Genomic DNA, 25,362 nt, shown 5'->3' with positions numbered 1-25,362 from the left:
TTGGTCGCTAATTTGATCTCTATTTCGTTGTTATTTTATCGCCTCAAGGAAGAACATTTAGTCGCTGTGTGGAAGTAAATTGATCGTTAATTTTTAGTCGTGAAGTGGTCGCTATTTTGGTCGCTATTTCTTTTCTAATTTAGTCATTAGATCATTAATTTTTAGTCGCAAAATAGTCGTTGTTTTGGTCGCTATTTCGTCACAAATTAATAGTAAAATTAAATATATATTTATTATTTAATTTACTTTTGTGGCTAATTAATCACTAATAAATACTTTTAAATCTGATTCATATCATTTTTCCAATAAATTCATAAACCTGCTAAAATATCAATATGTACACACATTCCAATACTAAAACATCAAAGATAATATATAAACATCAACTTCATTTCATAATTGTGCAATCTAAAAATCCAAAACATTACTATAGTTCAAGACTATAAAACTTAAAATATCTCAAAATACATAATTAATCCACATAGTATCAAATTCATATCATAAAATATATTATTAAAGTCAGTGAGAAATGATATCATGCTAATCTATATGTGAATCACCAGGGGATCTTTGAGCTGGAGGCATATCAGATGTTGATGGCATCAATGAGGAAGACTGCTGTCCCATCCTCGTTGCCTGTAGTTCATCACGCATTCGAGCTATTATCTGATTTTGGTCTTCTACAAGTTTCTGCAAACTATTATACTTCTCTTCAAACTTTGCTTCAATTTCCTTCTTCCATTCTGGTGATTGTGATGATGGAACATCTGTTGTTTTTCCCACAGTTCCTGTTTGAGAGAAGGCAGAAGATGCAGCACTACCTAAACCATAAACTCGACTTCCTTGCCATCCTCCTGCTGCAGTAATGAACAATTGATCCTCATTAATAGTTCCTCCATCTCCTTCCACATGATCTGATCCCACATTCTGGCTTGAATGTTGTTCTTTTAGCTTCAAATAATTTTCCTAGAAAATCACAGAATAACAGTTCAATTTGAATACTAAAGTAAGAAATAATGGTAATACCTACAAGATATGACAATTATAATATCTGCAAGATATCACATTTACAATACTTGCAAGATATCATAATAGGAAAATCAATCACACAACTGAGAATCATAAACAATTTCCTTGTGAGAATCACCTAGATATCAGAATCATACTTGCAACTGAAAATCAATCAACAACTTAAAATCAATCACACAACTGAGAATCAGTACATGAAGCCTACCAGAATTAGTTACTTGTCATTTTCTGGAAGGCTTTTTTACGTTTCAAGGAAGAATTTGATAATTAATCTGGCATTAGTAATACTCTGGAGTCTGGACCTTGAACTCTAACAATTACCTGTTATCCACCAAAATCACTTACAAGATAGTTGCACCCCTAAGAAAGTACTCCTGGAAACCAGATTTCTGCATGATATACTGAACATCTAGCCCAGGATTTGAAATGGATACTGTAAGGAGGAACATTTTATCTAACATATACTATAATTAGTAGAACTGCTTACTCTATCAAAATGGATTGCCATTGTATGAGTTATTGCCCTTTTAAATTTTAATTGACACAAGTTCATAATAATCCTATTGAAAGTATTAACTCATTTTCAACATGCATATGAAGGGATGGAGTTATGTGGGAGATAGACTTCTATCAGCAGTGGTTCCCTATGAGGAGAGTGGATGGTATGACGGACAAATGTGGGTGAAGCCACCGGAGGTTAGCACTCTCTCTCTCTCTCTCTCTCTCTCTCTCTCTCTCTCTCTCTCTTTCTCTAAGCATTTCATTTGCGAGAAAAATATTAAGGCATCACAACAGGTTTTGTAGCTCCTAAAACAAAACTATTAGAGTACTAAACAAAATATATAGACAAAGAAAATGCATAAAAGTATTCAGTATCAATATGACATGCTTTAATGTTTAAGAATGTAAAGCAGTAAAATATAAGCTCAAGTTACCAGTTTGCAACACTTGTACCCAACGTGCAGCCAAAATTTTCCTCAATTTAGCATATACCGGTTGGCGCTAACTCAATTACCTTGTCTTTAACTGAGATATAACGTCAAACAAGAAAAATGTCACAATCTTGTGAAAAAGCAAAAACTAACTTAATAAAAATGAAAGCAACCGGAATCTATATAAAATTTTCAGAAATGTTCCACCAAAGTTGTTAGTTAATTTGTCTAGCCTGGAGACAGATAGAAGTAATGACTCAGCAACTAAGGAAGACATATTGACTATCTTTCTTTTTGCTTTGCAGGCCATAAAATGTTGATCATATGCAAATACTAATAACGAGTCTCCTTTTTCCTCTGGCAGGTCCTGGCTCGTGACAGATTGTTGGGCTCTTACAAGGTATGAATTCATCATCCAGAAAGCTTTGCTACTTGCTAGTGCAATTGACTTAGCCAATTAAATGGTGAAGCACCACCACCTCAGAAAAGAAGTATCCAATCAAGCCAGAGAGGTAACCATATGTTGCATCTTTAAGATCTAGTGATCACTCCTAAACAAGTTTCTTGCACCAATGGAAAACTCTAAACAGTTGGCTTTCAATGAAATTCTTGAATGCTTGTTTTCTTCTTTTTGTATCTTCAAGATCTAATGTTCTATATGCAAGAGCAAGTAAATACATTGCTGGATGGAGTCTCCTGCAATTATATAAATAACAGAAGGGAATTATTCATGTCCTAAAGAGTGCAATTATGCAACATAAATCAACTCACCTACAACTGGAGTTTCAAAAATACAAAGAAAGAGAAGGAAAAAGAAGTCCTTGCATGAAGTGTACACCATGCTTCCTCAGCTAAGAATCAGTACCCACACCTCAAACTCACCATAACAAACACCTCAAACAAAAAAAATTCAATATTTGACAGGATCATTCCAAATACTAATTGATGATAAATTAAATTATTTTTTGGAGAAAAGATCACACAAGGTGAAATTATATTCACAGCAATCAAAATCCAACATCCTAAGTTAATCAATAATCCATGGTATAAAACAAAACTTGAGCTAGCGTTTAATATTGATGAAGGCAATAATGTTGTACAATAATCATATAAATAAATAATATGGATAACTAGGTTTTCCTGGATGACTAATTTGTTTTCTTTTCTTCGTTTACCTTTCAGCTATTTTTTTGTTTATCATGTACCTAACCATATGACAAATAGGTTAAATATGCTGCATGTTTTAAATTGCTGCTCCATAGTAAGACATAATCCAAAAAATGATCCTAAATTAGAGGAAACATTAGAACAAATTCAAGTTTTTTTTAAAAAAAATAAATTAAAAGACCCCATCATCCTTTTCTTTTTGTTTTGTTTTTCCTTTTATTTTTATTTTTTAACTTCTCAACAGTTCTAGAGAAAAAAAAAACTACTTGTGTTAATATATTAGTTCAACTGAAGTTAAACTTTCATGTCATAATAGTTGTTAAAGCCAACAAGTGCAGAAGTAAAACCCACCTCAACCAAAGTTTACTGATGCAAAGTAGGAAGAATTTTGCAATTTGGCTCAGATTTTTGTGAAGATTGTTATCAACTTACTTGTCATATTGTTCACTTTCATCAAGCCATCCCAATACCTTTGAGACAGAACTGTTCGACCTTTCTTATCTCTACCAAATGTTTCAATATACCAACCGCCTATATCATGCATATCACAACGAGGCTCAAACAGCCAAAATCTGCAGCAACATTTCACAAAAAATTAACAGTGAAAATTTTCTTAAGGAGCATAATGATTTCACATGGTGTTATGATCATGAAACATAGAAAACAATTCTAGTTGCAATTTACTATCTACAAGAATAAGGAAGCTTCAAAGTTCAACCCATTTCAAATGGGTATGACACAAAAATGAAGGTGGGTATTATTGAAATGTTCACCAAAAGCATGTCCCATCTACAGAGTGCCAAACTATCAATACCATTGGCCAGAATGTCAAATAATCAGAAATGCCACTGAGATATTGCCAAGAATATGGGAACATATGATGTAAGCTTGTAACTAAGGCCAAGACTGCCTATTAAATGATACAAACAAAAAAGTAGGAAAAGCACAATTCAACTCAGCCAATTGAAATAAATGGGATGAAGTTTATTGCATCATCCCATAAGAATCATGAATAATCTGTATGGAATAATTGAAATTTTTTTCTTACCTGCTTAGTGGTAATCGAGCTCTACTGCACCTACATTCACAGATAGAAACTTTATCCCCCACTGCATACCAGTACATATGCTTTACCTGAAAAGTTTTCAGCAAAATCATCAATAAAACAACTAAAGAACATGCATATACAGTCATTAGCTGATAGGAATATGGAGTACTCTAGACTAAACTTATTTGATCAATCAAATGCCAATTCAAATCAACATATTGAAAAATTGAAGGACACAATGGCAGCAAATCCAATATATATATATATATATATATATATAGCTTAACTGTTCAATTCAAATCTAAATTAGTTTTAATCCCAAAATAGTTGGGATACACTGTAAGGAAATTTCAGGGACCGTTCTTAGCATTCTCAAAAATTTCAATTCTACCTACAAGCAAAAAGAAACACTGAACAAAAGAAACTGCAAAGGAAAAACAAAACAACTGGAGTGGACAACATGCATAAAATCGGGGGAGGCACAGAGAATTAATTATAGTGGTTTTTTCTCTAGCAGGATTTGGGTTCATATTAGGGAAAGGACTGTGAGTTTGCATAACTTAAAGGATATCTCACTAACAATATATAAACCCAGCATATCTCAAAGGCTCACCAGGAGTGGAGATTAATGATTAAAGTTAAAAAATACTGATGCACCTGCACTGCAAGCACAAAAAAATATATATTCACAATAAAAAAAGGTAACAAACTGCTTCAACTTAAAACAAAACTAATTAATAGATTCAAGTTAAAATACCTCAAAGACTCAGCCACACAGCAGAGGAAACCAATGGGTAGATTAGAGCAGTAGAAAATCGACACAAGGTGGCAGTAGGGTGTCGTTAATACCGTTCGCGATGCAAGATGGCAGCCGATGGGGAGAGCAGATGGCCGACGGCAGGTAGGTCGGGACAGGGAAAAGCAGATTCGGTAAAGAGAAGGGGAGGAAAACAAGGGATTGATATTGAATAAAAATGAAGAATTGATTAGGTTTAGACTTTGGTTTAGGGATTTAGGCAAGGCAGAGGAGGGAAGGGAAAAGAGCAATCGGGAATGGGTTACTATTCGGATAATTTGGTTTAGGAATTAGGTTAGAGTAGCTATGTAAACGGATCGGGTTTGGGTTTTAAAAATAATACCCGTTATGAGTTCGGATTGGATTCGGGTTTTATGTACAGATACCCACTACTTGAATCCATTTATATAAATAATTAATCTAATATAAAAAATATATTTTATAATAATATTTATAAATTTTTTTATATATTTTTATTTAAAAATTTAAATTTAAATATTCTTTAGAAATATTATATTTTTTAAATGAAAATTATTAATGAAAAATATTTTTTATATAAATTATTAATTAAAATATATAAAATTAAATGGGTTCGGATTTTATTCGGATAATAATAATCGGGTTTGTGACGGATTCGGATAGTTTAAATTAATTTTTAATCGGGTTCGAAACGGGTTTAGATATTACTAATATAAATCGGGTTCGGGTTCGGATAGTTTAATTTTCACGGGTACCCTATCCGTTTACATCCCTAGGTTAGAGCATCCCTTAAATTGTCAAAACGGCGTCGTTTTATATACCGAATTGAAAATACTTAATTTAAAATTTTAAATAAAATAAAATTTATTTAAAAATTAAATTAAAATTTTAAAAATAAAATGGTCACTGATTGATCGCTATTTTAGAGATTAAAATTAGGGATTAGGGTTAGGGATTATGAATTAGGGATCAGGGATTCGGGATTAGAAATTAGAGATTACGGTTAATTTTATTATGAATTAGGGATTAATTAGGAATTAGGGTTAGAGATTACAAATAAGGGATTAGGAATTAGGGTTAATTTTAAAAATAATACCTGTTGCAGGTTCGAATCAGATTCGGATTTCATGTACAGAGTACCCACTACCCGAATCCGTTTATATAAATAATTAATCTAATATAAAAAATTATATTTTATAATAATATTTATAAATTTTTTTTATATATTTTTATTTAAAAATTTAAATTTAAATATTTTTTAGAAATATTATATTTTTTATATGAAAATTATTAATGAAAAATATTTTTTATATAAATTATTATTTAAAATATATAAGATTAAACGGGTTCGGGTTTTATTCGGATAATAATAATCGGGTTTGGAACGGATTCGGATAGTTTAAATTAATTTTTAATCGGGTTCGGAACGGGTTCGGATATTACTTATATAAATCGGGTTCGGGTTCGGGTTCGGGTAGTTTAATTTTCACGGGTACCCTATCCGTTTACATCCCTAGATTAGAGCATCCCTTAAATTGTTAAAACGACGTCGTTTTATATACCGAATTGAAATTACTTAATTTAAAATTTTAAATAAAATAAAATTTAATTAAAAATTAAATTAAAATTTTAAAAATAAAATGGTCGCTGATTGGTCGCTATTTAGCGACTAATTATTTTAGTCGCTAAATATGGTCGCTAAATATCCCCGCCCAAAAAGTTGTCGCAATTTCGTCGCAAAAATGGTCGCTAATAATTCGCGCCATTAATTCCCGCTAAATTAGCGACCATTTTATATTTGGTCGCTAAATAGCGACCAATTAACGACCAAAAATTGGTCGTTAAGCATTTTGTTAAATAAAAATATTATTTTATTTATTCAGTCGCAGAATGGTCGCTGATTGGTAGCTATATAGCGACCAAAAAATTTGGTCGCTAATTTTGGTCGCAATTTCACAGTTTTTTTGTAGTGGTATATGAAAAGTTTAAAGTTTTTATGAAAATGTATGATCATGTGTGGGATTTTATCAGGTATACAGGATGTATGTTAGGCTTGCTACGGGTCCCGACGACCTTAAGTCGATCTGGATCCTAGCGCCGGTAGCGGTCCGATTTTCGGATCGTTACAGTTGCAACCTTTAACTCTTAGACTACTTCCAAACCACCTATCCACAAACTTCAATCCAAACCTATATTGTGAATTTCACCAAATCGTTGGATATGACACTGACAATAGCTACATATTAAGGCATGAGATTCAAGACCTCGTAAATGAGAAGAAGATAGTTGACCTTAATAGGAGGCCAAACACTAAAACCAACCCAATTACTAATCATAATGTGCCACCATCACCTAACCTATAGATGATCACCTCCTCTGATAAAGAACCTAACTACGCTTAGACCTTATTCAACTAATCTGCCTAAAGTTACCCAACCCTTTCTTACCCATAGACATTTGGAGTAGCTTGAGTGATGAGAAGCAAGCCCTACAGGCATTTGGTCTTACTCAGGTGATAAAATGGACAAGTTTGTTCAGAATGTCACTCGAAATGGAAAGTCCTACTAGCTTGTGCAACTAACTATCAATCAAGAGAAGGGAAAGATAAGGTGGTTGAGAAAGAAGAAGAGAAAGAGGATGATAGGGTCCTTAAATAACTTAAGAGATCTTAAGCTAGTGTTTCTATTTGAGAATTACCTATGGCTTCTAAAAAGCATCGAAACACACTCACCAAGACTCTTAGTGTTCTGAAAGTTCCCATTGATGCTATCCTTGAAGAAGTGGCTAAGGTTTTATTGGTTCAAGAATAAGATCAGATTATTTTTGACAACTCTGACTTGCCTATTGAGAACAAGAACCACAATCATCTATTGTTCATCATTGTTGAAGTTAGGGGATGGAAAGTGCTTGGAGTTATGATAGATGATGGGTCTGCCATCAATGTATGGTTCGTTCATGCCTATGATGATACTAAGAGGGAAGTAGTGGGGTTTTCAAGATTGCTATCAAGGTTGGAACAATCGAGGCCAAAATCAATTTCACTATTCTGGATATCCATGTTGTGCTCTCCTTGCTATTTGGTTGAGGGTTGGATCATTACCATTAATGTTGAAAAGGATGAGGAAGTGGCTACACTTACTGTTAGGAACGATCACTCTTCCTTTTTAAGTATAGGTATATTTCTTCATTTTCATTGATATTATTAGTTTACTTAATTAGTATCAATATGATAAAAGATTACATGAACAAAGTGGAACTAACAAAAGGACTCTAAAATTAAATTCATAAATTGTATTAGTTAAATAGTTAAATGGTCAATAAGAAAGAATACTAAAATATTATAACATTGGTTGATCATATGTTGACTAGAAACTGGTTGGTGTGGCATAAAATTAAGGTATTATATGTTGAAGATAATTTTTTCTAAGTGTATAACTTAGCTTTTACTTATTTCTTCTACCGAATTTAATTTCTGTACTTATAATGATATATTGTATAAAAAGAAAATTTTATTAGTATTTCATATTGGGCAATGGTGCTTTATTTCTATATGAGATCTTTGAATGGATTTTAATTTTTTTTATTAAAAATTCTTTATCCCTCCACTTGAAATCAAGAATTTTGTAAGAATTCAATTAATTTTTTGCCATTCTTATTTGGAATAAAAGAATTCAAATTTTTTTAACTTGAAAAATTATCATTTTGTATGGAGATAAAATCATGAATGATTTTGCAAAAATTCATTTAAATTCTTTTTTTGTGTGAAACGAGAATTTTATATATATGCTTAGAGCATTCGATTTTTTTTTTTTTTACTACGCACAGGTGGTAGAAAGCAGTGGCTGCTAGAGAAAGGAGCATAGGTTAGAGTGCATCAATAAGCATAATTACATTATAATAGGATTTCTTTTGAAATATTTTGTTTATATAACATATGTATATTAAATTTTGGCATGTACATATTAATTTTTAAGCGTTTTTAAAGAAACGGTAAATTTTACAGATATATAATTATTTATTATTGAAATTTTTTTCATTAATAGAAAAATATTAATCATGAATTAATAAACAAAGAATTCCTTTAATTAAGCGATTTTACTTGATCTCAAACAAGCATTCCTTCCTCACAAAAAAAAAATACTTTCAAAGATTGAAATTAAAATCTAAAATGGTTTTTATAGTCTAGTGCAACTTGTAACATCGCTGGCTTGATTTATACCTAGACCGGATAGGGGTATTATATTGATTGCTACAAGTAATTTTCACCTTATACTCTCACAATTCTAATTAATTATTCAAAACTTAATTTAGTTCTTTTCTTAAACTATTGGTAAAGGATTATAAACAATTTAAATTAATTGAATTAATAGATTTTAAATATAAAATATTTAATATTAAAAAATAAATATAGAAATTTTTTTTACCAAGAATAAAAATAATGCAGTAATTTTATTTGCACTTTTCACTATTTGAATAATTATTGCAGAGCATAATTGCTGTAAAATGATTATGCTTACATATCAGATGTCAAAAGCATCATCCACATCACTTTTACTAAACTTTTAGTAAAGACGTTTTGTTCAAATAAAGCCGTTGTGTGGAATTCTTTATGGAACATCTTGAAAATTGAGAAAGGGTGTGGGGTGAAAGCTTTTCTTTAATATCCGTTTTTTTTTTAAACTAAGATATTAAAAATCAATTTAAAAGTTTTAATACTTTCTTTTAAAATAAAAAATAAAAAATTGACTGTCAGACTAAACCTTTAAATATAAAAGTTTTAATCTAAATTTAACATTTTTATTAATTTTTAATTTCTTAGTTCAAATAAAAATTGAAAAAAAAAGTTAAATTTTTTAATTTTTCTTTTTTTAAATAAAAATAAAACAAAAGAAATACTCTATTCGAGATGCAATAAAAAATAAAAAAATTTAAACATTTACTATCATTTATATTTATCATTAACACTTTAAATTTTCAATAATAAAGTTAAACTTTTTTAATTTGTTACGCTTATAATAAGAAGAATAAATTGAATTTATATAAATAATAGTAAATTATAATATGATTTTTAAAGTTCTATTTAAATAATAAAATAATTTTTAAATATATATTTTTATTATAAAATGTCAATTTTTATTAATTTTATTATTTATTATTTATTCTCATTTTTATATAATACCGTAATATTAATAAAATTTAAAATATAAAAAAATATAATTTATAATTTAAAATATAAAATATTTCATTTATTAAGAATATTATTAATAGGAAATAAAGTTTTATAAATATAAAAAATATATGCATAATTTATAATATTGAACATAAATATTTAATGAAATATTTTAATATATATTATTTATATATAATATTTTATATGATAGAAATTTATTTATAATAAATATTTATTCAATATAATAATTTAATATTAAATATAATAAATATAAAATATATTTAATTTTAATATAAAATTTAAATTAAAGAATTATATATTTTATTAATAATATAAAACTTTATATATTTTATTAATAATATAAAACTTTAAAAATTCAAATGAATTCTTGTAAAATTATTAATGATTTTATTTTTATATAAAATAAAAAATTTTAAATTTTTTTATTGTAAATAAAAATTTTATAAGAAAAGAATTGAATTAAATTTTTATAAAATTACTTTGGAATTTAATACTAACTTTCACCCAATATTTATTAGAGAATTTTAAATGTGTATTTTAAATAATAAACTGGTCAAATATCTTATAAGTTCTAAAAGTAGGTTGATCAATTTATTTATAATTTTTTTATTTTATAAGTTTAGCTTTATAAATTGAAAAAAAAAAGTTAAAGAAATAAATTTTTATAAATATTAAATTTATAAATTATTTTGACAAAATAAGTTACTATATATTGCCACATTTAATTTTAAAATCTCACCATATATTTTATTTAATATTATTTTTAATAATTTAATAGAAAGACTATTTTTTAAAAATAATTTAATATTTTTTTATAAAATAATTTATATTTTATTAATTTAATTTAATTTAAAAAATAAAATATATTAATTTTTTATATAGAAATGTTAATAAAATTTTCAAAATATATAAAATGACTTTTTCTTTTAAAAATTGATTTTTTTTCTTAAAATAAGTTAATTTTTTCTTTAATTAAGAAAATATTTTCTGTTAATTAAATTTTTTTAAATATTTTAAATACTAAAATATATAAAATAAACGAAAGCTAAATTTATTTATAAATTACTTATTATCAAATATATCAACTGTATATGAGCTACTTAAAAGATTTTAGTTAAATAATTAATTGTTTAAATTTTAAATATTTATAAAATTAAATATCTTATAAATACTTAATACTTATAAGTTAATTTTTATAAGTAATTTAGTTTATTTTCAATTTTTTATTAAAAATTTAGTCTAAATATTTTAATTTAAGCTCATAAATTCAGGACGTTATCTTTTTGGTTAAAAATAAATAAAATTTAAGTTAAAAAAAATAAGAAAATGAGTTTGTTGATTTTGTATTTAAATAAAAAATTTTAAAAAATCTAGGTCAAAAATTTTGATTTTTGAATCAAATTAAATTTGAATAGAGATTCTTGGTTAATTTAGATAAAAATTAAAAAAAAAAGTTAAATTAAACATTGTCGATAAATATAAAGTTGAAATTAAACATTTGCACTATTGATAATTTTTAGAAATGAAAGAAAATAAAGAAGTAAAATAATTTAATAGTGAAAAAAATGATTTTCCATTCATTATTTAAATGTTAGAAGAAAATAAGAGAAGAAAGTAATTTTTTATAATAAAATAATTATTTTACCATTTATATTTGAAATAAAAATAAAAAATTATAGAAATAAATAGGTAATTACATTAATTATTTATCCACTTTCTTTTTAATTTAAAAAGTAAATAGTAATTTTAATTTATCATTTTCCTCTTTATTTTCCTTTCTCCTCTATTTTTCTTTAATTCAAATAAAATAAGAGAAAAAATATTTTTACTTCTTTTCCAAATTTTCATTTCTATCTTATTTTCCATTTTCTCCTTATTTTCCATCCTTCCAAACATAGCATTACTCAGATTAATTGTCCAAGGAAGATTAAAAAAAAAAAAAAAAGTAATTGGTTTCACCGGCTGAAAATGGGATGCCTCATTCCTCCTTTATGGAAAGAGGAGATGTTGCACCGGCTTAGGAGGCAAGATGTTGCGATATTTACTTTTGCTTTTTAAAAATATATACCATTCTCAAAAAAAAAAAAAAAAAAAATTCCCTTAAAAAACTTAGGATTTTCTTTCAATTAAAATATTTAATTAATTAATTTTTTATAAATGCCTTAAAAAATGTTTAAATAATTCATTTTGAAATACAACGTTTTAATAATTTATTTTTAAAAAAGTGTATACAATAAATAAAATTTTCTAAAAATATAAAACCCTTCAAAACAAAAAGAAATCCTGAGAAAAATTAACCAAGATTATGTATTAAGTAAAATTTTCAAATTTTACGATGAATTTTTAAAAATGTATCTAATATTTACAAAAAAGAAAAAAAATTATGCTTTCCATGAAAAAAATATCTCAAGGTAAACGTGTGAAAAAGAAAATAAAATAAAATCATCACTTTTCTTTATTTGAGAGTAAAAAATAATTAAAAAATTGAAATTATAATTTCTTTTTCCCTTATCATTTTATTTTTAATTAGAAATAAAATAAAACAAGTAAAGGGAAAATACAGTCCAATTATGCATATCTTTTTTTTTTTCATTTTAACTTCTTAAATAATTTGTAAAATTGAGAGTAAACTGAAAAGTATAAAGACAAAAATATTATTATTTTTTCCTCCATCATTTTTTTCTAAAATAATAAAAATAAAAGTTTATTTTTCTTTTCTACACTTTTTCTTTTTTTTTAAAAAAAATGAAAAATAGAAAAATAAAAAATTAGCGTCAATTTTATCTTTATTTAAAGCATTTTCCACCCATTAATTGATTTAGCACCTCGACAAATACATTTATGCTATTGAAATTGAGAATTTGAATTTAAGTTTAGCATATATTCTCAATAAATTATAAATACCAAATTTCACATCTTACTTGTTAAGAGCGTTTTGAAGTAGATTTGACAGGACACTATTTTTTAGTCATTTCAAATTCACATAAATGTATGATACTTATTGATATTATACGATAATTATTTAAATAAGACTATAAGTTGGTATTTAAAAATAAGATCACATGATAAAAATCTGATTAGATAATATTTGAACCTATAATACTCGGACCTATCGAGGAAAATAAAAATTCAAACGCTTCAGGTATTCAATTCGGCTCTTTGTGAAGACTATTTTTTCTAGAGAAGTCGGGTCTTTACAGGAAGCAATCCAGCAGATCCGTTTTATACCTGTAATAATGAGATTTCTGACCAATTAGTCGGTGAGATCCTTATCAACAAGTCAGCCACATCGTTATCAAATTCTTAGAAAATACTATAATTAATTTCATCCTTTTACAGTATAAAAATCAATGATCACAAATACAAAGGTACACAATTTTTAAACAATTACTTTTGAGTTCTAAACAATTCTTTATACTAGTCCTATTCTCCAATTTATTAATTTGAGTGTCGGAATAGCTGGTGTAGCCGCCGCCAACTATTTCACAACATTTAATTAATCACAGCACGGTTCTATTTTCCGATTACATCACTTATTATATTTATAAAATTTAGGGAAAATTACTTCTTAGTCCCTGAGGTTTAACGTAATTAACACTTCTGTCCCTCTATTTTGGCGACCCAACACTTAAGTCCCTCACTTTTTCTTCCGTCCAAATTCGTAGTCCTTCCGTCCATTTAAACCGTTTGGTCAAAGAGTCAAAAGTGAAAGGTGATAATTTTTTCCAAAAATACCCTTCTCTCAATGTGAAATTCCTTTTTTTTTTTCTCTTTCATGTTTTCTCCTGTTGCAGAAGAAGAAGAAGAAGAAGAAGAAGAAGAAGAAGAAGAAGAAGAAGAAGAAGAAGTTGCAGAAAGGGTAGGAAGAAGAAGAAGAAAGAAGAAGAAGTTGCAAAAATGGTAGGAAGAAGAATAAGAAGAAGAAGAGGCATTTGAGTTTGGGTTTAGTGAGGGTTAATTTTATCAATTCACGTATCCCAAACGGTTATTTTGGATGGAAGGACTACAAATTTGGACAGAAAATAAAGTGAGGGACTTAAGTGTTGGGTCGCCAAAATAGAGGGACAGAAGTGTTAATTACGTTAAACTTCAGGGACTAAAAAGTAATTTTCCCTAAAATTTAATATATATTTATTATTTTAATGAATTTAACAAGATATATATTTTATCAAACTTAAATATCATATTTTAAATTCTTCTATTCAAACATATTTTTTTTGAAAATTTTAGTGGAATTAATTAAAAATAGTAATATGTGATTTAAAAAATACATACAATTAATAAAATTATAAAAATATATAACTATTTTTTAAAGTAAAAAATACATATAGGCTTAAAAATATAAAACCTAGGAAAATATTAGACCATATATATCTTGTTATATGAAAAAAAAAAAGGAGTTTTCTCATATCTTTAAGGAGAGGATGTGGAAGCACTTGTGTTGGAATGAGGAGATTTTGAAAAAGAAAAAAAAAAAAAAGGTTTTCTCATATCTTTAAGGAGAGGATGCCAAAACACGTGTTAGATGGAGAAATTTCTTTCTAGAGTATAGGGGATTTTGCTTAAATTAATTTTTCAAGCTTTTTCTTTTCATTGCACAAGTGTTTTCTTGATTTCTTGTTTTTACTTGTGAAGAGTTTAGAGGATGATGAACTTTTTCTAGCAGGAATTTTCTACTTAAGAGTCTAAGCAAATTCATTAGCTTTTTTGGGATAATTGGTGAAAAAGTTTGGAGAATTTTTTAACTTTTTTTTTTGTTTACAGATTAGAGGTAGAGTCTAGTGGGAGTCCAACCTGGCACAGATAAGAAATTTTTAGTGTTTTAGCTAACTCAACTAAGTATGACAACGAAAAATATTATTTTAATTAAAACACATTAATGTTATAATGTTGATATTACAATAAAGGTTAAAATTGTGATTGATGTTATAATTTAATTAAAATATTTAAAATTATTTTTTTTATTTTATTTATTGCAAAAGGCCTTATTGAATTTTAAATTAAATTGAAAGATAAACTAATAAAATTATTTACAGGCTTATTAGGATAACTAAGCTGGTTCTACTTTTTGTCGGAATCTTCTCTCTTTATTTGTGATATTGACAAATTTTTCAGATTTTTTATTTTATATTTTAAGTTTCTAGCTTAGATGTTTTTGGTTGATACCCTTTACATTATATTTTTCCAAATTTTATAAATGAAATATTTTTTAATTTTATTTAAAAAGAAGATCAGACTATATCCATACTATACTTTTTTTTTTTTAAAAAAAGGAGATTTACAATTTAGTCCCTGGATATTGTCATTATTAACAAGTCAGTCCCTATATTTTTAAAAACCTATTAAAACGTCCTTATGTTTTATTTCCGTCAACGAAATAGTCCTTCCGTTCTATTTTCCTTTAAAATTAAATAAAGGAGGATTGAAAAAATTTTTAAAATCCAATTTTACTCTCAAATAAAACCATTTATTTAGTCTTTGTATATTATAATTATTAACAAGTTAGTCCTTACATTTTCAAAAATCTATTAAAATATTTTTATCTTTTTTCATATCTATTAAAACATTCTTATCATTTTTTTCCGTCAATGAAAGAGTTCTTATCTTTTTTCAGATCTATTAAAACGTACTTATTATTTCTTTTTGTCAATGAAATAGTCCCTATCTTTTTTTCCACCTCCTCCTCAAAAGAAGAAGAAGAAGAAGAAGAAGAAGAAGAAGAAGAATGAGAAGAAGAACAAGAGAAAGAATAAAAAGAAGCAAAAGAAGGAAAAGGGGAAGAAGCAGAAGAAGATGGAGAAGAAGCAGAAGAAGAAGAAGAAAAAAGAAGAATAATTGATGAAGAAGAAAAGGAAGGAGGAGGAGGAGAAAAATAATAGGAGTAATTTAGTCTTTTATTCTATTTTTAATAGTAAAAATAGACGGAACGACTATTTCGTTGACGGAAAGAAAACATAAGGACGTTTTAATAGGTTTTTAAAAATATAGAGACTGATTTCTTAATAATGGTAATATTCAAAAATTAAACCGTAAATCCAAAAAAAAAAAATCTAAAACAAGATAATTATTTTCTTCGTTTTCTAACAGTCTCTAGAGTCCGCAATCCCAACTCTCGCATGCACTCCCACGCGCGTGCCAATGGCTAAACATTCAGTACAAGAAGAAGCGTTTGTTACACGCACATTCAAGGGACCAGCACGTCTTGCCCATCCACTCCATATCTAACCTTACACTGCAGAATTGATTTTTTTTTTCCAAGAGAAAAACAACATGACATAGCAAGAAAATAGAAACCTGAAAATGATGGCTACAAGAACCACTGTCCCATCTGATTTTTTTTTTTTCCCGTTTTCCTTGGCCATTTTCACAGCAAAAATGTTTTCTTTTTCATTAAATTCTCGGTAGGTTTTTGTTTCTCTCTCATATAATTAATGTTCTGAGGTAGTTGTCGGTGGAGCAGTAGCAAAGCATCCTATGCAAGGATCTCTGTCCTTAACCTTATCTCTGTTTGGACACTCGTCTAACTTCTCAGTCTTGTGTCCTTAGACCCATCAAGGATAAGCTTCTTCTGCTGCATTTTGGGTTTCTTCTCTCGCTCTCTAATTTTCTTTCTTCATTTCAACTGCTTTATGATGAGGGAAACAATGGTGGATGATCTGTTTGGCTAGTGTTTATGAGGGCAATTTCTTGTTAAGTTAGCTACCGAGTCCATGGTGAGAACTACTAACTACTCTGTCTCTACAGGTTTTGTTTTCTTTTCATTTAAGATATTATCTGCTGATTAATTTTTCTGAAGATAATTAATTCACATTGGTTAAATTAAGTCCTAACTAGGACTAATAATATCTTAAACGCTACTTTGGTATAAAAATTGAATTTTTCTTAGAAGAGGAGTACTTTGTATATGAATTTTTAATATAAATATGTTAACGGAAGCACACGTGTGTTCATGAAGTCAGCAGTTGTATGGAAGGCAATTTGAAACCATGGATAACAAATCTTGGCTTTGGAGGAAAAGATCTTCAGAAAAGACAATCCTTGCAACAAACAAATTTGGCATTTCTGTGGAAGGGATTGATAAAGAGGTAATAGAAGCTTGTCCTGTTGAACACAATTCAATTTTTCAGATTTAATTCATCTCTCTTTCTTCATCGCATAAAAATTGCTTGCACCTTTACTGTTGTTCTTGGTCAATTCCAGTGAGCTTAGTAATCAATGGTAAGAGCAGGTTCTGAATGCACTTACCTTAATTGATAGTGAAGATTAGATCTTACTGATTTTGCTGTTTTTTTTTTTTTTTTTTTCATTTGATTAGGCAGAAAAGCTTCAAAATAGAAATGAATTAGGATCTGTTAGACCTGTGAGAAATTTGAATGAGAAGTTGGCTTCCGTGCTCCTTGATTCTTCTGCCAAAGATGATCTTCTGATCAAACAAGAGAAGTTGATGCAAGAAGACATTGCAGGTGATTAACTCATATTTCTTCTTTCCATAATGCCTTCTCTCAATTGTTTAGTAAACGAACTTTGATAGTTCTTGGTCTATGGATTTGGCTTTTGGCTTCTTCAATGAATGCATAATTTCCTTACAGGCCAGGAGGAGGCTAAAGTAGCGTGTCTGAGAAAAGATCTAGATGAAGATTTAAAGCAAGGAGTAGCTGCAAATGAAAAATTACCTAATTCAGATGCTGCACTGAAGGCATGTATGCAGCAACTGAGTTCTTTGCAAGAAGAACAGGAGCAAAAGATACAAGATGCTGTCATGAAAGCAAAAAGTGACTTTGATAAGGAAAAGAAAAAATTAGAGGATAAGTTGAGAGAGATGAACAAAAAGGTCGCAAGTTTAGCTGTTGAGAACACAAATTTTAGTAAGGCCCTTGTACTCAAAGACAAATTGGTGGAAGAACTGCATATACGTTCGTCTCAGACAGCTGCAGAATTCGATGCACTAATGGCTAGATTGGATACCACAGAAAAAGAGAATGCTCTTCTGAAATATGAATTTCACATGCTTGAGAAGGAGCTTGAGGTTCGCAATGAGGAATTGGAATACACACGTCGCTCTGCTGATGTATCACACAGGAAACACTTGGAAAGTGTTAAGAAAATCTCAAATTTAGAATCGGAATGCCAGAGACTCCGAGTACTAATGCGTAAAAAACTTCCAGGTCCTGCTACTTTGGCAAGGATGAAGAATGAAGTTGAGACGCTAGGAAGGAATCCGATAGAGTTGAGAAAGCCAAATCCTACAAGAGATTTGGTTCTTAGAGATACCATTGGGGAAAAATCTTCTGAAATTCCTGTTAAGAACATCAATTTCCTGATTGAGCAACTACGGGGTATGGAAGAAGAAAATAGAACTCTCAAAGAAATACTGACCAAGAAGAATACTGAACTCCGATCTTCAAGAATCAGGTATTCACAAACAGCTTCAAAGTTGACACAGGTTGAGACTAAACTTATAGAGCTTTCTGGCGGTCAGAAACATGTGGATTTGGCAAAGTGTAGTCCAGTATCAAGTGAACTTTATCCTCTTGCAGGTTTTGATTTTGGCAGTGATGATGGACTTAGCTCTTCTGGTTCATGGGCTAATGCTCTAATGTCAGAACTGGAACATTTCAAAGATGCAAAACTCAAGGGTCCATCAGATTGCAGAGCTATTGAAGTTTCAAATATTAGTTTAATGGATGATTTTGTTGAGATGGAGAAATTAGCTCTGGTTTCTGCACAAACACCTTCTGCAGGCACTAGTCACTCCCTCTCAACTGGTAAGGAACTAGTTCCAGTAGTACAAGGTCAGTCTGGCTGTAACGAAAAACAAGAAGTCCACTCCAGACATGTTTCCGCTGATAAATCCTTTGATTGGATTCAAGAGGTTCTGAATGCTATTTTCAAAGAACAACGTATTTCAAAACGAAGTCTAACTGAACTTCTTGAGGACATCAAAATAGCTTTGGGTTATATAAATCATCCAAGTGTCTTTCAAGTTGATACAACAGCAATGTCCAAGCATTTGGAGTCAGACAATAGAAGTTGTCTCACTTGTAAGTCTTCGTACATATCTTCAATAATCCATTCATTAAATGAAGCTTCCACTGCTGAAGCCTCTGCAAAAGAAACAATGAAACAGTGTAGCCTACTGAATCTGGGCAAGTCAATCGGCAAGATCATTCAGCTGATTGAAGGAATCAATCCAACTCCTCTGCTCTGCAATGGTGCAACAGATAATATGTCAAAGAGGGAAGAAAGTTCCTTGTTCTCAGCAGTGTCTGCAGACTACTCTGTTCATGTTTTTCAGTGGAGGAGTTCTGAACTAAGTTCTATTCTGAAGCGTTTTATTCTGGCTTGTAACTCTTTGTTGAATGGAAAAGCTAGTACTGAATTTTTTGCTGAGGAATTGTTGTTTACTTTAGACTGGATTGTGACTAGCTGTGTTACCCCTAAAGATGCTTCAAGCGCAAGAGATAAGATCAAAAGGCATTTCAGTCAGAGTGAATCACAGAGGGACAGCGAAGTTGGAGTTGAGGTGGATTTTCGACTGATGGATTCAAATGCCATTTGTAGTTTCAAAGAGAAACCACCATGTTTTCCATCTGCTGCTTCTTTTAATGAGCAAAACAGTTTATTTCAAATCAAGTCTGGATGGTGTGATCTGCAAGAAGAGATCAGAAGATTAAAAGATAAGCTGAAGAATATGGAATCTGGGAAAGAAGAAATGGAGATCAAGCTTCAGCGTGCAACTGATAAGAATGAAACTTTGATGATGCAACTTCAGAAATCAGAACAAAGCATGAAGAGCCTACTATTAGAGCTGGAATCTATGAGAGAATCCAAGGGAATGATTGAGGATCAGATGGAAAATCAAAAGTTGATCAATGAAGATCTTGATACTCAGCTGACAGTTGCCAAAGCAAAATTGAATGAGGTCTTACAGAAGTTCACATCTTTGGAAGTTGAATTGGAAGAAAAAAACAACTGCTGCGAAGAATTAGAAGCAACTTGTCTAGAGCTTCAACTCCAGCTGGAAAGGTAACAATTGATTTCTTCTCATATCCCATTTATGCAAATTATGAAAAAAAAAAACAACTTTCTTGATTGAAGATAGAATACTGATTTTTTGGGGAATTTTTAACAGTGTTGCAAAGAAGGAATCTTCGAACTACACCACAAGTGAAGACAGAACACAAAACCAAAATGTAAGATATTGCATATTATTTTGTTCATTTAAGCAACCTCTTTGCATATGCTATAACAAAATATGACCAGGAAATAATTTTTTAAGGAATAAAATACTTGCTGATGATTTTATTCTTCATATATCATTTTCTTTTGCAGGGCTCGGATATCACTGCAGCTTCCTTAAAGTTGGCGGAATGCCAAGAGACCATTCTTAACCTTGGGAAACAACTGAAGGCACTGGCTACACCAACGGAAGCAGCTTTATTTGACAAGGTATTCAATGCCAATGGTTCCACCACAACTGCGGCTATTAATAAGTCCTGGAATAGGCGTTTCTCGTTGCGTGATCAAATGTTGGCTGAGGATACCTCTAAGCCAGTTATTCTCCGATCTCCCACCGCAGATGCAAAAGATAATTCTAATAACAGTAATTCTATGAGTGCTCCAAGTTTCCTGGCACCTAGTGCAGAAGCAAAATTTGATTCAAGGCAAAAGTCTGGTACTAATGCTATTGGCGCTCTTGCTATTGTACCTGGTAAGAAACAAGGAATTGGGTTTTTTCGGAGGCTACTAATGAGAAGGAAGAAAGACAGCATCAAGAAGTCCCACTCCTTAGTAAAAGTATGAACGGGAGAAGTTGCAGAAGCCAAGCAGGAACAGAACAGTTGCTGCCACACCCAGAGGAGAAATAGAAGCCAAACTTTCTCAGGGTCTGATCTGCTGCCACCGCTTAATGAAATGGGAGATGCTAATTTGAGGAACCATGTTGCTTTAGCTCCGCATCATCTTTTTTTTTTTTCTTCCCTTTCTTTTGAAAGAGAGATGCAATATGTTTTCAAGTACTGGTAATGTGTGTACATCTGGGTTTGAGGGCACTACAGAGCTCACAGCAACACCTGTAATCAAGAATGGAATTAGAGATGTGCATGTTGCTGGAGTTGTTAATGATGTATATTTGTGGTTTGATTTTGTTTTCACCTGAGCGTGTAGTATATATCATCCAATAAAAGCTGACTTTAGAGGGTTGATGTTAAGTTCCGGGTAATGGATCGTGATACGGGTCTATGGATTGGAACGTTATCTTCCACACCTTTTCCCTTCCCTTTGTTTCTGTTTCTGCATGTGAACCTATGATGACAGTACCTTGGGGATCGATGGAGGGAGCACAAAACCTCAAGACTCGTTATTAGATAAGAGAGTCTCCATCTTAGTAATTTTGTGGTAAATTTGCTTGCCTTTATTGATTTTATACACATAAATTTTGCGATTCAAATTAAAGATAAAAAAATATATATAAACAAATATTAATTTAATAAATAAAAGTGAGATTTGGTCTCTAACAATAAATTTTTTGAGATAAAGAAATTTAATATGTAATTTAAGAGTGTAAAAAACTTGTTTTTAAATTGATAGAGAAAATTTTTTCAATTTGAGAAAGTAGGACTTGCCGACTTGTAGATTTTATAGTTCTGGTAGATTTTTTCCTTTGACACTTGTAATTCAAATGCTTGAAAAAATTATTCTTGAATTGGTAGAAAAGATCTCTTCGATTGAGGGAAGAAGAACTTGTAGATTTGGATCGAAGGAAGAACTTATAGATTTTGTAGATTTTGAATGGAGTTGGAAGCTTATAGTCTTGAGAGAATTTATGTAAACTTTGATATGCTTCTTAGTCTTTCTCCCTTCGAGGATTTATATAGAATTTAGAAGCAGTCTAATTTCCTATTAACAAGTTTAACTATTTTATTGGTCGACTTATCTTTTAGATAACATAATAATTTTTTTAATTGGTCAATTTATATCACATATATTTAAATGTATTAAAGTAGTAAAATTAATTTAATTAAAAATCACTTAAAAAATTTGTGGACCTAAAAGACATATGGTATTATATAATTAGAATTTTATTTTATTTTCCCTACAAATGTTCCTTGAGATTTGTTTACTATTTTATTTATTTAGTAAACGTATCTCGAAAATTTTAAATTTTATTTAAGCATAATATTTTTAAGAAAATAATGTGATTTATTTTTTAAAAATATTGATTTCAATTTTTTTATGACTAGAAAATAATATATACATATAATTTTAATGCATATATATATATGGTAGTATTATCGCATTTAAAAATTTTCTAGTCAATTATGAATTTTGGATAAATTTAAATTTTATTCAATTTGGTTTTCCTTTTTTATGTTACACAACAACCGTCTAAAATGAGTCATGAGTTGTCACTATAAGATAGGGGTACATTGCAAGAGTCTAATAAGACAAATATGCGGTCCCGCCCGAGAAAAGGAAGTCCTGGACACCGTAGCACCCGATTCTTCATTAAGACTCGCCCTATTCTGGATAGATTGAGTCTTCACATGAAGTTACCATTAGTAGACACAATCAAGCAGATCCCCATAACGTCTGTAATTACGGATTCACCAATCAATCAACCGACGAGATCTCTTATTAATTAGACGGTCATATTATTATCGGACTTTAAGAGAATGCTATAATTAACTCCATCTCCTTATAATATAAAAATTAATGATCATAGAGATAGAAGTACACAATTCTTATAGAGATAGAAGTACACAATTCTTATAGAGATAAAGGTACACAATTTTTACACAACTATTCTTGAACTCTAAAGCAATTCCTTACATTCGCCCTATTCTTCAGTTTACTGACTTGAGCGTTGGAGTGGCTATTATAGGCGCCAACCACCTCACATTCTCTTTCTTATAGGATTGACCAATCACAGCACAACTCTATTTCGGTCACATCATTTAGTTCCGTTGCTGGAAAATCCATTGAATTATCTCTGTTCATTTGGATTAAACCTGATCTCTTATTTCACTTCTCTTAAAAAAGAAATCTCTCTTTTTTCTTTTTCGAAATGGCCGGTAATCTCTTATTCCCCTTCTCTTAAAAAAGAAATCTCTTTTTTTTCTTTTTCGAAATGGCCGGTAATTCACGAGCTGCTAAGGTTGTTGCTACTAATGAAGGCGTTATCATTTCTTTCGCTCTTGGCAATAGACAAAACACACCCTCTAGGGTCAATGAAGTGGAACTAAAAAATCTGAGCAATGAGCAAATGCTCCAATACATCAAAAAGTTGCAGGCTACTATCGAGTAATACAAAGCTCAGGGGAGGCATTGTCTATGGTTCCCAGGGGAAAGGAAGAACCTTCCGTTGATCCTCCAAGGACTTAGACAGAGGCGATCCAGATGTGGTTTAGAGGGAAGGCCAAGTTTGAGGAAGATGAGTCATCAGATGAGGCTTCAAAGGACATGGATTGAAAACTAGTACAAGCTATTCAGAAGTTATAGAAGGAGCAAGAGGAGAACTATGGCATGGATGATGCCTTACCCCTATCAGAAGAGACTTTAGTAGAAACTTTTCCAACTAAATTCAAGTTGCCTAGCTTGGATAAATATGACGGAACGTAGATTCCAGAAGTCACCTGACAATCTTCAGGACGACCATGCAGCTTTAAGATGTCAAAAATTTTGTGTTATGCCAAGTGTTTCTATCGACACTCACAGGTTTGGCTTAGAAATGGTATCAACATCTAAGCCCAGATTTAATTCAGAATTTTACACAATTCGTTATGTTATTTAAGTCTAGATTTATCACTTGCATACCTCCTAAAAAGGTTTTCTCTGACTTGCAGAAGATCTACCAAGGAGAGGGCGAGTCTTTAAGGAGCTTTATCTCATGGTTTAATGTAGAAGCAATACAGGTGGAGGAGTTAAATCATGAGATAGCATACAACGCATTGAAGAAAGGAATGCGCAATATCAAGTTCATGGATTCCCTAATCAAGAACTCAACCGTTACGTACCAACAACTAATGGAAAAAACTCAGAAGTATATCAGACTGGATGATGAAGTCTAAGCATTGAGAGAGGACAAAAGAACGAGTCAAAAGCAAAACCAAAAGTCAAAGAGGTGAGAATATGAAGGAGACCATAGAAGTTAACTAGTCTCCCAAGGAAGGGATGATCAGAGTAAGCATAAGAATTATACTTCATTAAATGACTTACGAACACGTATTATAATGTGGATCAGGAAAAACGACAAGGAGGTCAGGTGGCCTCCCAAGCTCAACCCTAAGAGAGCTTAAAAGCAAGATATGATCAAGTACTACCATTTTCACGAAGACCACTGATACATAACAAAGGAGTGTTGGTAGTTGAAAGACGAGATCGAGAGATTAATAAGGCACGACACACTTGGAAAGTTTGCCAGAAAGAATAGAGAAGAAAGAAAGCCCAAACCCGAGGTAACAACTCCTGAACTACCCTTGGCCAAGAACCAGTGGGAGTTATCCATGTAATTACAAAAGGACCCAGTGATAGTAAGGAAAAATGAACGAATCACAGAAGATGTCCTGAATAAAGAGACAGGTCATGTGTCTCTAATGTAGGAGGCTTAGCCCTTAAAAGGACAGATATAATAGATGGTAATGCCGGGTCTGGTAAGTTAGACGAAAACTAGAAAAGACCATTTAGGGACTTGAAGGTTATTCGCCCAGGGTCTTCTAGGCTGGCCAAATTAGATGGCCGAGTCATTAGTCACTCCTGGAATATTTGTAATCTAAGGAAATTCTATCAATAACATTTAACGATATATTTTTTATGTCTATTATGTTATTTAGCGATAAGGAATGATGGGTTGCCTTCCTTAAAAAAAATAATTATAATATTAATTTTAGTTTAAATCTTAATTTTTGAAAATAAAATTATAATATTCTTACATTTATTTTAAAATAGTAAATAACTAATATCAAAATAATAATAATAATAGTTACACTAACATTTAAACAATAATAGTATTACTGCATGATGTTACTAGAACTAAAATGATGATATGATCGGAATGGAACTGTGCTATGATTGGCTAGACCTATAAGAAGGAGAAAGTGAGGTGGTTGGCGCCTACGGCAGCCGCTCTGATGCTCAAGTCGGTAAACTGAAGAACAAGACGGGAGTAAGGAATTGCTTAGAATTTGTAGTATTGGTGTGAAAGAATAGTGCATCTTTGTCT

At 30.3% G+C, this 25,362-nt stretch overlaps 1 protein-coding gene and 1 long non-coding RNA gene across 6 annotated transcripts; one reads left to right on the top strand and one right to left on the bottom strand.

Moving 5' to 3' along the window:
* Positions 1-369: 369 nt before the first annotated feature.
* On the bottom strand, positions 370-5,271 carry LOC122723949. 3 transcript variants are annotated; one of them, XR_006351159.1, is made up of 6 exons: positions 4,934-5,271; positions 4,790-4,838; positions 4,177-4,262; positions 3,561-3,700; positions 1,965-2,657; positions 370-966 (listed from the first exon to the last, which is right to left on the bottom strand). It is a non-coding gene; the product is annotated as an uncharacterized LOC122723949 (long non-coding RNA). The 3 variants fall into 3 exon arrangements; XR_006351160.1 differs by having other exon boundaries at positions 3,599-3,700; XR_006351161.1 differs by lacking the exon at positions 4,790-4,838.
* Positions 5,272-16,511: 11,240 nt separating this feature from the next.
* On the top strand, positions 16,512-21,352 carry LOC110619287 (filament-like plant protein 7). Of its 3 annotated transcripts, none has more exons than XM_021762628.2 (6): positions 16,512-16,855; positions 17,102-17,227; positions 17,458-17,605; positions 17,732-20,168; positions 20,275-20,335; positions 20,475-21,352. In XM_021762628.2, the coding sequence occupies exons 1-6, from the start codon at positions 16,853-16,855 to the stop codon at positions 20,943-20,945; spliced, it is 3,246 nt and encodes a 1,081-aa protein (XP_021618320.1). In that variant the 5' UTR covers positions 16,512-16,852; the 3' UTR covers positions 20,946-21,352. The 3 variants fall into 3 exon arrangements, with proteins under 3 accessions (XP_021618320.1, XP_021618321.1, XP_021618322.1); XM_021762629.2 differs by having other exon boundaries at positions 16,513-16,855; positions 17,098-17,227; XM_021762630.2 differs by lacking the exon at positions 16,512-16,855 and having other exon boundaries at positions 17,220-17,360.
* Positions 21,353-25,362: the final 4,010 nt, after the last annotated feature.

The sequence above is a fragment of the Manihot esculenta genome, chromosome 7 (genome assembly GCF_001659605.2).
Source record: "Manihot esculenta cultivar AM560-2 chromosome 7, M.esculenta_v8, whole genome shotgun sequence".
Lineage (NCBI taxonomy): Eukaryota > Viridiplantae > Streptophyta > Magnoliopsida > Malpighiales > Euphorbiaceae > Manihot > Manihot esculenta.
This window is presented reverse-complemented; position numbering and strand designations above follow the sequence as displayed.